The following is a 13,667-nucleotide window of genomic DNA, read 5'->3' on the forward strand; positions in this document are numbered from 1 at the left end:
AGTGGGCAGGTGGACCATAAACAAGACAATGAATTAATACACAGTGTTATTTCAGAGTGTGACAAGTCCTCTGAAAAAAATGAATCCAGTTGGGACAAGAGGGATGGGGGTGTGGTATCAGAGGGGTTGACAAGGGCCTTCTAAGGAGGTGATATTTGAGCTGAATGACTAGAAAGAGCTGGCCATGTGAATACAGAAGTCCAGGTTGAGGATACACCAAGTGCAAAGGTCCTGAGGTAGGAACAAGTTCAATGCAATTGGAGATTGAAACGGCAGTCAGGGTGGGTGGACAGCGATTAGGAAGGAGGCAGGAGTTCAGAGTATGCAGGGCCTCACAGATCAGGGTGAGGAGACAGGACTTTTGCAGGGTTGAACAGAAGAGCTTCACCTGAGGCGGCAGGACTTGCCAGTGTCAGTTCCTCTGTGGATGTACGCTCCTCCTCTGCTCTGGGAGCCCAGGACCGTGGTGTGTGTCCTTGTCCCCATGCAGTCTTAGCAAGGCAGGCTATGCCTCTCTGCGGAAGGAATCGTCACTTCACCAGCCATTGTGGGTGATGAGTGAATCCATAGGAACATCTCATCATTTTCTTCCCCTTGGAGTTGGGGCCACGGACAGAGACTGAACTTAGGTGTGCCCAGGTTAGGGGGAGGCAACACAAGGAAGGCTTGTGCTCAAAGGATGCCCTGGGAGCAGAGTCGCTTCAACATCAGCCCTTCCGATAGGATGAGGAGCAGCATGGAGGTCTAGTCACCGGCTTCGGGGAATTTGGCTTTGCATGTGGGCTTCCCAGGTAGTGCTAATGGTAAAGAACCCGCCTGCCAATGCAGAAGATGCAGGTTCAGTCCCTGGGTTGGGAAGATCCCCTGGAGGAGAGCATGGCAACCCATTCCATATCCTTGCCTGGAGAATCTCTCATGGACAGAGGAGCCTGGTGGACTACAGTTACTGGGGTCGCAAAGAATCAGACACGACTGAAGTGACTTAGCACACACACACATGGAGTGGAGAGCCCTGGAAAGTTGCTGAACTGGGTGCAGGTACCCAACACAGATACCTTGCTATTGTATCCACATCAGAACCTCTTAGAAAAAGGAAAATAGAGTTTGAGATAGGACCAGAGCAGGAGCCCAGGCTTTTACAGTGTGACTTCTTTTGTTACTGTGTTTCCTCCTCATCTTGCATGAAACTCATAGGATTTAAACTTAGTAATTCAAGATGGAGTCACAGTGGCCAATGTGAACTTCCATATTAGTTGTTGTGAACTGTCCATTACAGGACTGTGAGTGTCTGAGTGTGATAAATTAACATTGTCGCTTTGGGGTCTTCCTTGGAGGTCCAGCAGTTAAGATTCTATGCTTTCCCTGCAGAGGGTGAAGGTTTGATCCCTGGTGGGGGAACTAAGATCCTGCATACCATGTAGTGTGGTCAAAAAAAAAAAAAATAGTGTTGCTTTAGATAAGAGATTTGTTTTGTTCCTCAGAAAGACTCTACTGGCACCGAGACTGATAGAGACTAAGACTCCTTGGGGGCATAACTGTTACCCCCTATAGGCAGATCCTTTAAAATGAGACCACAGTGCTAAGTGACTTGAAGGCTCTTTGCTGGAGGACTCCCCGCTGCTGTTCCAGATGGATGCTCTGTTGGAGCAGAAGGTGACTTCCTATCATGTCTGTCATGAGACTGGTTCAGCTGAACCAAAACCTGCTGCTCACTGGTGCTGAGATGGGATCTTCCCAGACTTCTTCTTGGACTAGTCTGTTACCCCCCTTTCTATTTTCCCTACTTTGACTAACCTGTGTTGCCTGCTTTTGTTGTTGTTCAGTCAGTAAGTCATGTCCTACTCTTTGTGACCCCATGGTTACCAGGCTTCCCTGTTCTTCATCATCTCCCGGAGTTTGCTCAAACTCATTTCCATTGAGCTGGTAATGCCATCCAACCATCTCCTCTGTCATTCCCCTTCTCCTCCTGCCTTCAATCTCTCATCATTCAGTTCAGTTCAGTTCAACCGCTCAGTTGTGTCTGACTCTTTGTGACCCCATGAATTGCAGCACGCCAGGCCTCCCTGTCCATCACCAACTCCCGGAATTTGCTCAAACTCATGTCCATCGAGTCGGTGATGCCATCCAGACATCTCATTCTCTGTCATCCCCTTCTCCTCCTGCCCCCAATCCCTCCCAGCATCAGAGTCTTTTCCAGTGAGTCAACTCTTTGCATGAGATGGCCAAAATACTGGAGTTTCGGCTTTAGCATCATTCCTTCCAAAGAACACCCAGGACTGATCTCCTTTAGGATGGACTGGTAGGATCTCCTTGCAGTCCAAGGGACTCTCAAGAGTCTTCTCCAACACCACACTTCAAAAGTATCAATTCTTCGGCGATCAGCTTTCTTCACAGTCCAACTCTCACATCCATACATGACTACTGGAAAAACCATAGCCTTGACTAGACAGACCTTTGTTGGCAAAGTAATGTCTCTGCTTTTCAATATGCTATCTAGGTTGGTCATAACTTTCCTTCCAAGGAGTAAGCGTCTTTTAATTTCATGGCTGCAGTCACCATCGGCAGTGATTTTGGAGCCTCCCAAAATAAAGTCTGACACTGTTTCCACTGTTTCCCCATCTATTTCCCATGAAGTGATGGGACCGGATGCCATGATCTTCGTTTTCTGAATGTTGAGCTTTAAGCCAACTTTTTCACTTTCCACTTTCACTTTCATCAAGAGGCTTTTAGTTCCTCTTCACTTTCTGCCATAAGGGTGGTGTCATCTGCATATCTGAGGTTATTGAGATTTCTCCCGGCAATCTTGATTCCAGCTTGTGCTTCTTCCAGCCCAGCGTTTCTCATGATGTACTCTGCATAGAAGTTAAATAAGCAGGGTGACAGTATACAGCCTTGACGTACCCCTTTTCCTATTTGGAACCAGTCTGTTGTTCCATGTCCAGTTCTAACTGTTGCTTCCTGACCTGCATATAGGTTTCTCAAGAGGCAGGTCAGGTGGTCTGGTATTCCCATCTCTTTCAGAATTTTCCACAGTTGATTGTGATCCACACAGTCAAAGGCTTTGGCATAGTCAATAAAGCAGAAATAGATGTTTTTTTGGAACTCTCTTGCTTTTTCCATGATCCAGTGGATGTTGGCAATTTGATCCCAGCATCATGGTCTTTTCCAATGAGTCAGCTCTTCACATCAGGTGGCCAAAGTACTGGAGCTTTAGCTTCTGCATCAGTCCTTCCAATGAATATTCAGGGTTGATTTCCTTTAGGATTGACTGGTTGGATCTCCTTGCCGTCCAAGGGGCTCTCAAGAGCCTTCTCTAGCACCACAGTTGGACAGCATCAGTTCTTCAGTGGTCAGCCCTCTTTATAGTCCAACTCTTTGCCTGCTAATTGTGTACAATAAACCAAGTGACTCATGAATTGAATACTGGTTATGTTTTGTATATCCCCAGTCCTGTGATTCTAGCCTGGTCTTACCGCTGGACCCTGCAAAAAAACAGGGGCATTTGGGAGTTGAAAGTAGGTGGTCAGAGCCCTGGCTTTGCAGTGACTGCCCAGTTCAAATCCTGCTTCTGCCACAAGATGCCCCTGCACTTTGAGGTAGCTTCTATCATCAACCTCCCTCCACAGAGGAGAAAAACAGGCTCATCTGAGGTAGTCCAGGTAAGGATGCCAGAAAGAGTCGGACATGACTGAGCGACTAACACACAGTTACACTGGACTTTCAGATTTCTAACGTAATTAGTGGCTGCTTTCCTGCGTAGTTCAACCCGTAAAGAATCTGCCTCCACTGCTGGAGACCTGGGTTCGATACTTGGGTCGGGAAGATCCCCTGGAGAAAGAAATGGCAACCCACTCCAGTATTCTTGCCTGCAGAATCCCATGAACAGAGGAGCCTGGCGGGCTACAGTCCACAGGGTTGCAAGAGTCGGACGCGACTTAGCGCTTTCTTTCTTTCTTTTCTGAAGTTCCAATATACGTGGGCATCCGGTATTTTACTTGGCGAAATCCGGCAACCCTACCAAGCTTGAAATCTGGAGCTGCCTGAGCCTAAAACCCCACTTGATTATCCCTGAAGCTCCCCACCCCAAACTTCAGGAATGGAGAAATTCCAATCCGGACCACAAGAGAGCGACAAGGCACACAAGGCACCCTCTAGGTCTTTCCTCTGGGGGGGGCCGCCCACCCCACCACCCGCAGGAGCTTGGGAGATGAGCTGAAAGGCGAAAGGGAAGAGATGCCGGAGCTGAGACTCCGCCCCCAGCTGCTGAGGCCGGGTCCTCAGACCCTGCGGCCTCACCGCCCCCGCCCACGCCCACCGCGCACGCCCCACCCGAGGCGCGCTCGTAGGTCCCGCCCCAGCCCCGCCCCCGGCGCCTGTCTCCTCCTCCCCGTCCTAGCAAACCCCGCCCCCACCGGCGGCGGCGCACAATGAGTTTCCAGCCTCCAGAAGCTGAGGCGACGGCGACGGCGACGCCTCAGCCCCGGGGCTCCGGCTTCCTGCCCCGTCCGTCCCGCCCGCGGGCCATGGAGCTCCGAGCAACGGATGGGGAGCAGCCGGCGCATCCCCGCCTGCCCTCCAGGTTAGCGCCCCAGCGGGTGAGGGGTCGGTGGGATCTGGCAGTGGGGTGGAGAGCCCTTGTCCCCTCCAGCCCCAGGCCTCTCTGTTAGTGAGTTGGGCGGAGATGGGAGTCAAGGCTCCAGGCTCCTGGTGCTTATCTGACCCAGAGTGGATGGGGTGGCCTTGAGCCCTGGGCTTCTCTTGTCTACCTCTCCTTCCCCGTCTGTGCAATGGGGACTGGGTTGGCGGGAGGTTTCAGCTCCTTTAGGAAGATATTACAGCTCCTTTAGGATGGGGACAGTGCTTGCCCCGTGTTTGGGGACTTAAGGGCGTATGATTCCCAGAAGCCGTCTGCCCTGACCCAGGCCTGTACCCTCCCCTGCCTCGGTATCCCTGGGCAGTTTCCTCGGAAGCCTGGGACCCAGCTCTGAGTGTCTGGGTCTTGGCAGGTCCCTGGCTCCCATCCCTTCCCAGCCTGATCCCTGGAGGCAGCAGCCACGGGCTACTGAGCGGCAGTGACAGCATGAAGGCTCCGGTAAGTGGCAGAAGGAGGAAGGCTCACAGGGGAGGTGGCTTCCGGCCCAGTAGCCTCTCCCCCAACCCCAGAGCTGACTGTCACTTCTGATTCCACTGCTCCTGAGCTGAAGGAGACGGGGAGACCAGCCTCAAAGTCCAGCCCTGATCTGGCAGGCTGTGTGGCCCCAGGCAAGTGGCATTCCCTCTCTGGTTTCAGTACTTTGCTCTTCTTCTATGTATAACGGAGATAATAGTACTGCCTCCTGTGAGCATCCAGGGGTCACCCAGGTGAGGCATCTACCTGGGAGCAGGGTATGTTGTGAAAGTTCAGTTTAGCGGAGTCTTGACTTTATTCAGGAGCCCCTGGCGAGAGCCTTGAATGTTGTGGGAAGTCAGCCATGGCTGCCTGAATCAAGGTCTCTGGGTCCCTGCGGGCAGGGAACCAGGTGCCAAGCACAGCTTGAGGCCTCGGGGGCTGAACCCCCTCCTCCGCACAGCTGGTCTCACAGAGATTTATTTTTAGGAGCTGAAGTGGCTTGTGGGCAGAAAAGGGAGGGCCTCTGGCAGGATATGCCCAAGGAGGGGACTGGTGGGGGCTACTTTTTCACCTCTGATTTTCAGAGAGCCCCAGCCAGCTGCCAGTTGGTTCCTGAGGCAGAGGGACCTGTGTCTTAGGCAGGCTGGGAGACCGGTTAGAGCCCAGAGAGACACAGGTGGTGACTGAGGTGGCCCAGCACACAATGGCAGGCCAGAGTTGTGTCCCCCCACCAGGCAGCCCCTCCTTGAAGGCTCGGTGGAGGTATTCACTACATCCGCCAGCCGGGCAGGGGGCCAGGAGGGCTTCCTGGTTCACGTGGCCTCTGGGGACGTGGTTTCTGGAGGAGGGCGCTTCAAGGCTGCAGCTCTCAGTTCTTGAAACCATTTGCTGAGTGACGCTTCCCAATATCCCCTTCTACTGTCTCTTTACTCACAGGGTCTGCTGACCCAGGTCATGATCATCGGCTGGGGGAGGGGACGGCTCTGGGTGTGCGGGACAGCCTGAGCCTGGGGTCTGAAGGGAACTGGTGGCCCTTCTGCCGGGCCATGCCTGACCTCATGTGCACAGCACTTTATGGTAGCCCTTTGGCCGCTGTCCTCAGAGTGAGTTCCCACTGTGGGTAGTATCAGTTTCATAGAGGAAGCAGGCCCAGAGACGTAGACAGTTATACCCAAGGCTGCACAGGGCACCTCAGCTTTCTGGTTAAGAGGACGGTTTCTGATTTGGAGACCCCACCCTGCTGCTTTCTTACTGTGTGGCCTTAAGTTACCTACCCATTTTCACCCCAAATTGGTTTCCTTATCTAGAATATTGGGATAATAGGGCTTATCTCAGTCATGCATGTGCTCCGAACCTGACAGCCCAGAGACAGCCCCAGCCCTGGCTAACAGAGACTGTGGCCTCTGCTGATGTGCTGGGAACTACTGAGCTGGGATTTGGACCCATGAGGCTGGGGATCCCAGAGGCAGCTTCTAGGAGCTCCAGCGACACTGGCCCCCCACCCCTAACTCACACCCCATGACCGCGGTCTCCCCCAGTGTCGGCTCCTGCTCATCGTCCTCTGCTCTGTGGGCTTCTCGGCTGTCTATATCCTGCTGTGCTACTGGGCCTGCCTGCCCTTCTGCCCAGCCTTCTGCCTGGACCCCCACCTCTCTATCAAGTCCAGGCCCACCGTGCCAGGGCCTCTGCACTTCAGTGGCTACAGCAGCGTGCCAGATGGGAAGGTGAGTTTGCTGGGCAGCGTGTCAGGGGCTGGGGGGTAGGCCCAGCCAAGGTTGCCAGGGTTCTCCCCGGACTCTCTGGGGACTGTGAGAACTGGGCTTATGTCAGGCCAGCCTGGATCCTGGACTTGGCTCCTCTGCTCAAGCTGACCAGTCCCTTTACCTCTCTGAGCTTCAAATTCTAGGAGGAAATTTTTTTTTTTTTTCAATTGTGGCTGCACTGCATGGCTTGCAGGATCTTAGTTCCCCGATTAGGGCTTGAATCCAGGCCACAGCAGTGAAAGCGCTGAGTCCTAACTACGGGACCACCAGGGTATTCCTAAATGTCTTTTTTTTTTTTTTTAATTCAACGAACATTGCCTGACTGCTCTTAGCTGGGCACTGGGGATAAAAAAGATGGGTTAGGCAGGGTGGCCACCTGAAACTCCTGGTCCATCCTGGAAGCCAGACAGCATCACATCGTGGTGGTACATGCAGCTTTAAATTTATTAAAAACTGTCCACGCACAACCCATCTGTTTAGCAAGTGTGTATTTGGTGCCTTAGATGTGCTCTGCCTTGTGCTGATACCTGCTGGGGATACAGATCTGCCCCAGAGCTGGCCCTCTACAGGAGACAGGGACAGTGGAGCCCAAGGGTGACAAGGCAGCTGAGGCCCCTGCCCCATGGCGTGCACCTCCCCATGCTTGTTTTGCCAGGCGAGGTTCAGAAGGCTTTACACCGCTCACCCTGATTTCAGCAGCCCCAGCTGGTAGGTTTCTTCTCAAAGGCATCTGCCAATGACATCCGGTGCAGGAAGGTCCGAGCTCGGAGTCTGCCAGCTCTCTGAGTGTTGGTCAGAGGGAGGAGGGCTCAGGGACCTTGCGTTGGAGATCTATTTCAGGTCTTCATCCCTCTGAGTCGCAGTTACCTTATCTATAAAAGGCAATCATTGTGGTTCCTACCTTGGTAGGGTTGCTCTGCAGGTCCAACTGCATGATTCATGGATAGTGTTTAGAATGGGTGCTGTATAAATCTTTGATCAAGATGCAAAAACAGCTGAGTTGGGAGGGACAAACTCAAGTGCCACCAGGTTTGGCCAAGAGGGACAAGCGGCGAGGTAGGCTGGGTAGACGCCATCCCAGCTTCCGTGGTCACAGCTAGTGTTCATTTCAGATGCTCAGAGCTCATGAGGACGTGGCCCCAGGATGGCCAGATCCTCTGAGTTTGTTAACAGAGCAGAAAATCTTAGAATGTCGAAAGGGCTGATTTCTATAAAGGATTCATTGTCTTAAAGATCCTGCAAAACAGAACAAGCAGAACACCTTCTGAGGCAGATGGTGACTTTGGATCTGAACAGACGACAGTTGTCAGCTCAGGCTTAAACTGAGGGCAGAATAAGGAAGTCTTGTTCTTTATTGCCAGGGCATGGAAAATGGGGCTAAAAGTCCTTAAATCAACACTGTGTCAGACATAAACTGTCCCTGAGTGGGCTACAACTGTGTGTCTTTTATCGACTAGATTGAATATTCCCATATCCTTTACAGGCCTCCATAAACCTGTGTTCCCAAAGGGGCATGGAGGCCTGGGGTAGGCAGCAAGTCTTCTCTCCAGTGACAGTTTGCAGACTTGTTGGATTGGCTCCTGCCTCTTATGAGATGATGAGGTGGGGTAGGAGGGCAGCTTACTGTGCCCTCAGTCTGTGCTGATCACTCTCTAGGCATTTTGAATTGAATCCTTAAAACCTGATCAAGCAGATGCTATTTTCATCCCCTTTTTATAGATAAGGAAATTGAGGCTCAGAGAGACAAAGTAACTTGCCTTAAGCACACACAGCTAGGATGGGGCAGAGCCAGGATTCAGGCTCAGAACCAGAGGTTCCCAATGTTGTGATGGGCTTTTACTTATAAACTGGGACAAGGAAAATGGGACTTGGGCAGAGGAGAAAGTGACCTAAAAGAAATTCTGAAGAGCTGAGGTTCATATTTACCTAACGAACATATAACTGACTCCTAGTCTGTGCCAGGAACTGCTCTGAGTGCTTTATAAATATTGACTTATATAACCCTAACAAGAAAGTGCAATGTAGGGCCTCATAGGGCCTTAGCAACAGAAACCAGGGCCAGAAATGTGGCTGATGGGAAAGCAGAGGCCTTGAGCATAGAATCTCAGCTCTGCCACGTGTCACTGGAATGACCTTTAGAAAGTCATTCCAACTGCCTAGCCTCTGTTTCCTCATCTGCAAAAAGGGTTGATGAAGTCCTTGGAGCTGATACAGGTGGTCAGGGGTATTCCTGGGTGGAGGAGAAGGCAGGGTGGAAGCTACGTGCCCAGGACTTCCTTTCTTTCTCTCTTCCTCCCCCTGCAGCCTCTGGTCCGAGAGCTGTGCCGCAGCTGCGCCGTGGTGTCCAGCTCAGGCCAGATGCTGGGCTCGGGCCTGGGCGCCGAGATTGACAGCGCTGAGTGCGTACTGCGCATGAACCAGGCGCCCACCGTGGGCTTCGAGGCAGACGTGGGCCAGCGGAGCACCCTGCGGGTCATCTCCCACACGAGCGTGCCTCTGTTGCTGCGAAACTATTCCCACTATTTCCAACAGGCCCGGGACACACTCTATGTGGTGTGGGGCCAGGGGAAGCACATGGACCGGGCGCTGGGTGGCCGCACCTACCGTGCGCTGCTACAGCTCACCAGGATGTACCCCGGCCTGCAGGTGTACACATTCACCGAGCGCATGATGGCCTACTGCGACCAGGTCTTCCAGGACGAGACGGGCAAGAACCGGTGAGCATGAGCCGGGGAGCTGGCCTGCTGGGGATCTCCCTGGCAGCTGGCGGCCTGCCTTCTCCAGGAGCCTCTGGTCCACTAAGGGTCTGCTCTGTCTGGCACTGGGGCTCAGCAGTGATAGAAGCAGGCATGGTCCTGCCCTCTGATGGGGACAGGAATCAGAGAGACTGTCATCATCGAATGACCATATAGATGTTCCACACGGCGGTGAAGGGCGTTCGGCCTCACCAGTATACACTGTGGCGGGGTGGTGGCGGGGGATGGTGGTGGTGGTGACCAGTGTGGGGCCATGGCAGGGAGCTCTTCTCTTTGGAGGGGATGTTCTAAGACCTGAATTGGTTTCTGATGTCCCTTCCAGAAAATGAAAGTAACAGTGGCAGTTCTAACAGCCCTTTTTGTGCACCAGGTACTGAGCTAAGTACTCTTGCTTTCAAGATCTCATTTTATCCAACACCCAAGAGAGCACTTGAACTCCTATGGCTTCCTTATCTGCACACTGGTTTCTCCCCCACCTCTCTAGCTCAGAAAATACAGCCACCAGCCTCCAGTTTTTTAGTCAAACACTTGACTTTGCCCTTGACTCCCCTTGTTTCATCACCTGCCACATAGGATGGGCTCTCGAATCTCCTTCCTTGTCCATGGGTACCTCCTTGACCAAAGCCACCATCCTTCTCTGTTTTTTGGTAATATTTTATTTTTTTATTTATTTGACTGTGCCTGGTCTTAGTTGCAGTACATGGGATCTTTGTTATGGCATGCCAGATCTTTAGTTGTGGCATGCAGACTCTTAGCTGCAGAATGTGGGATCTAGTTTCCTGACCAGGGATCGAACCTGGGCCCTCTGCACTGAGAGCACAGAGTCTGAGCCACTGGACCACAGGGAAGTCCCCACACTCCCCTGCACTTGCAGCACCCCCTGCAGTCTGATCTCTAAGTGCCCCAGTGAGTTCATCCCACCAGTCACCTGGCCTCACCCTACAGCAGCTTCGCATCACGTGGAAAATAAAGTCCAGACTCCCACCTCCTCCCCTGCCCAGGCCTTCGTGCCCTTGCATGGTCTGCCCCTGCCTGCTTCTGTGGCCTCATCGTCCGTCGCTTACCCTGCTCCAGCCGCACTGGCCGTGGACATCCACACTGCTCTCACCTGCAGGCCTTTGCACATGCTGTTCCTCCCCCAGATCCTCCCTTGTGTTCAATACAGATGGAGTTTCTCCTTGGCCCCATCTGAAGGGACACCTCCTACCTGACGTCCTTCATACCATTCTTTTGTTTCCTTGTCTTCTCAGCAGGTCTCTTCCAGCTGCCCACTTCCTTGAGAATGGTAGCGCTGGGTGGGGCCACTTCATGGCCAGCTCAGGGCTTGGGAGGTGTTAGGTTTGAATGGCTGAACCACCCCACAGCCCTTCAGTAGAGCCCGAGATGAATGGCCATCGACTGGGAAAGTAATCAGTACTGGTGCTTTTGGAGAGAGGTGAAGCCAGGTCCGGCTCCAGGGTCCCGTGCTCTGAGTTGGGGGTTGGGGCTTGAGGGAGGAGCTGGGCTGACCGTGTTCCCTTTCTATCACCACCTATAGTTATCCCCATGTCACCTATGGGTCACTGAGGCTCAGAGAGGTTCATAAGCAAATCGGATGCCCCGGAGCAAATTCAGGGTTCAAGTTGAAGACTGCTTGACTCTAGACAACCCTCTTCCCCGCTTTCAATGGCTGTGTTTCTGCTGCTTTCTGCTGTCTCTGCAAGCTTGGTCCCTGAGATGTGGAGAGGGTGTGACCAGGGCTGATGCATCATCATTGTTGGGGGCGTGGTTTGCTCAAGTTCTGTGTGGATGGGTAGAAGATGCACAGACCTGGGTTGGCACCCACGCCCACCTCTTGCCCACTGCTGGCCTTGGGCCGGATCTTCCGGCTCCCCAGTGCTCCCACAGAGCCTCTCTGTGGGGGTTAAGATGAGAAGCCCTTGACTGGGAGGGGAACCAGTGCTGTGTGGTGAGCCTGGGGCCACCTTCCTTCCAAGTTGAGCTGGGGGACGTGGCCAGCTGACTGTGCGTCCCTCCCCCGGCCAGGAGGCAGTCCGGGTCCTTCCTCAGCACCGGCTGGTTCACTATGATTCTCGCCCTGGAGCTGTGTGAGGAGATCGTGGTCTACGGGATGGTCAGCGACAGCTACTGCAGGTCAGGCCAGCCAGGAGCCAGGTGGTGGGGGGGGACACCATGTTCGGGCCCTATGCTGAGGGTGTGTGGGCTTCCGCGTGAGTAGCCAAGGCACAGACAGCCCTTGGGCCTGGTACCTGGTGGGAAGGAGCCCAACCTGTAGAACAGGCTGGGTTTCCCACCTCCACTCTGCCCAAGTGGCCTTGGGCCCAGCCGCCACCTCCCAGGGCAACCATTTTGTTAGGTCAAAGAGAGCAAATGACCACACTGTCCTCAGAAGCTTGTGGAGAGGTTTAGCAAGAGAATGATCTACTGAAGTCCTCGCCCCAGCCTCAGGGCTGCTGTGCGTGTCTGTGATCAGCTGTTACGCCTAAGCTTTGACTTGTGATGTTGTTCTAGTTCAACACTGTCATGGCTCCCATCACTGAACTGAAGGGGCCCCGTGTTTTCATCCTCTGTTTTTTTGGGGAACTTCTTTGCTGAGCACGTGGGCAAGATGAAAGTAGCCCCTCTCTACCAGGACGCCTGGCTAGACTGCCTGTGAGTAGGTGGGTATGCAGGCCTGGCAGTTACATGCTGCGGGGACCCAGCGGTCCCTCAACCATGAGCCGGGCACCAGGCACTTTGCAATTTTTGACCTGTGGTTTTAGCTTCCCTGGTGGCTCAGACGGTAAAGCATCTGCCTGCAATGTGGGATGACCCAGGTTTGATCACTGGGTCGGGAAGATCCCCTGGAGAAGGAAATGGCAACCCACTCCAGTACTCTTGGCCTGGAAAATTCCATGGATGGAGGAGCCTGGTAGGCTACAGTCCATGCGGTCACAAAGAGTCGGACACGACTGAACCACTTCACTTTCACTTTCAGCCAAGAAAGTAGATGTCACCATCCCCATTTTACAGATGGGTTATTGAGGCTCAGGGTGTTTGTCTTGGCCTAGAGTCAACCAGCTCGCAAGAGGTACAGCCAGGGCTTGAACCCTTGGCCTTTAGAATCCTCGGGGGCTGCCCTGTTCTTCCTTTATCTGTCTTGGCCTCCCTTGGGACCTGGCCTGTGGGACTCTGTGGTCCGTAGGGCTGGGGGAGGGATGGTCCTGGCAGGTGGCGGGGTCTGGCGGGAGGCAGACCAGGTGGGCTGCCTCACACCTGTCCCTCTTCCCCACCCACAGGGAAGAGCATCACCCCTCAGTGCCTTACCACTACTTCGAGAAGGGCCGGCTGGACGAGTGTCAAATGTACCTGGCCCATGAGCGGGCGCCCCGCAGCGCCCACCGCTTCATCACCGAGAAGGCCGTGTTCTCTCGCTGGGCCAAGAAGAGGCCCATCGTCTTTGCCCACCCATCCTGGAGGACGCAGTGGTCCCATCGCCACAGTACCATCACCAGGCCTCTGTTGCAGCCACACTCAGCCAAAAACACTTAATTTATGGATCCTGCCTCCTGCCACATGCCGAGCGGACCTGAGTTCCCTTCCAGCCATACCCTTGGGGACACTTGGAGCCATCTCAGGCTTCTAGACTTGGGGAGAGAGGAGGAGGCCTCTGGTGACCTTTGCAGCCTCCTCCCCACCCCTGCTCCCTGAGTAATCTGAGTCTTCGTTTTTAAGTTCTTCCCACCTCTGAGTCTGTCCAGTGGCCTTCGCCCTGGGGGCTGGTGGCCCCCAGTCACCAGCACTATGAATTTCAACCGAGCACCAGCCCTGGTCCTTCCTCTCTGTACTCCCTCTCCACCTGCCTTTGGTGCCACACTTCCCAGGCTGGTTGCCCTCAGCGGGGCAGCCTAGAGCTTGGGGTTCGTTGGGTGAAGTGGGGGGCCTTTGAACTGTGACTGCCAGGGTCACCTCTGGAGCGTACGGGTAAATGTGTTTTCTGGAAGCCTGTCCCGGCTATTGTCATGTGTCTGAGGGTGGGGACTGGAGCTTCTCTGCTCA

The 13,667-nt window shown here is 53.7% G+C and overlaps 1 protein-coding gene across 2 annotated transcripts; it reads left to right on the forward strand.

Moving 5' to 3' along the window:
* The first annotated feature begins 4,422 nt into the window (after positions 1 to 4,422).
* ST6GALNAC4 (ST6 N-acetylgalactosaminide alpha-2,6-sialyltransferase 4) lies at positions 4,423 to 13,616 on the forward strand. 2 transcript variants are annotated; one of them, XM_014482445.2, is made up of 6 exons: positions 4,423 to 4,579; positions 5,007 to 5,092; positions 6,649 to 6,834; positions 9,178 to 9,590; positions 11,655 to 11,762; positions 12,908 to 13,616. In XM_014482445.2, the coding sequence occupies exons 1-6, from the start codon at positions 4,543 to 4,545 to the stop codon at positions 13,158 to 13,160; spliced, it is 1,083 nt and encodes a 360-aa protein (XP_014337931.1). In that variant the 5' UTR covers positions 4,423 to 4,542; the 3' UTR covers positions 13,161 to 13,616. The 2 variants fall into 2 exon arrangements, with proteins under 2 accessions (XP_014337931.1, XP_005908512.1); XM_005908450.3 differs by lacking the exon at positions 11,655 to 11,762.
* The last annotated feature ends 51 nt before the right edge of the window (positions 13,617 to 13,667 follow it).

The sequence above is a fragment of the Bos mutus genome, chromosome 11, assembly GCF_027580195.1.
Source record: "Bos mutus isolate GX-2022 chromosome 11, NWIPB_WYAK_1.1, whole genome shotgun sequence".
Lineage (NCBI taxonomy): Eukaryota > Metazoa > Chordata > Mammalia > Artiodactyla > Bovidae > Bos > Bos mutus.

Excerpts from the sequence above, each read along its gene's own strand:
- ST6GALNAC4 (XM_014482445.2), top strand. The coding sequence starts at position 4,543 with ATGGGGAGCAGCCGGCGCATCCCCGCCTGCCCTCCAG. Across the intron at positions 4,580-5,006 it reads CATCCCCGCCTGCCCTCCAG|GTCCCTGGCTCCCATCCCTT; the intron begins GTTAGCGCCCCA and ends GGGTCTTGGCAG. Across the intron at positions 5,093-6,648 it reads GTGACAGCATGAAGGCTCCG|TGTCGGCTCCTGCTCATCGT; the intron begins GTAAGTGGCAGA and ends GGTCTCCCCCAG.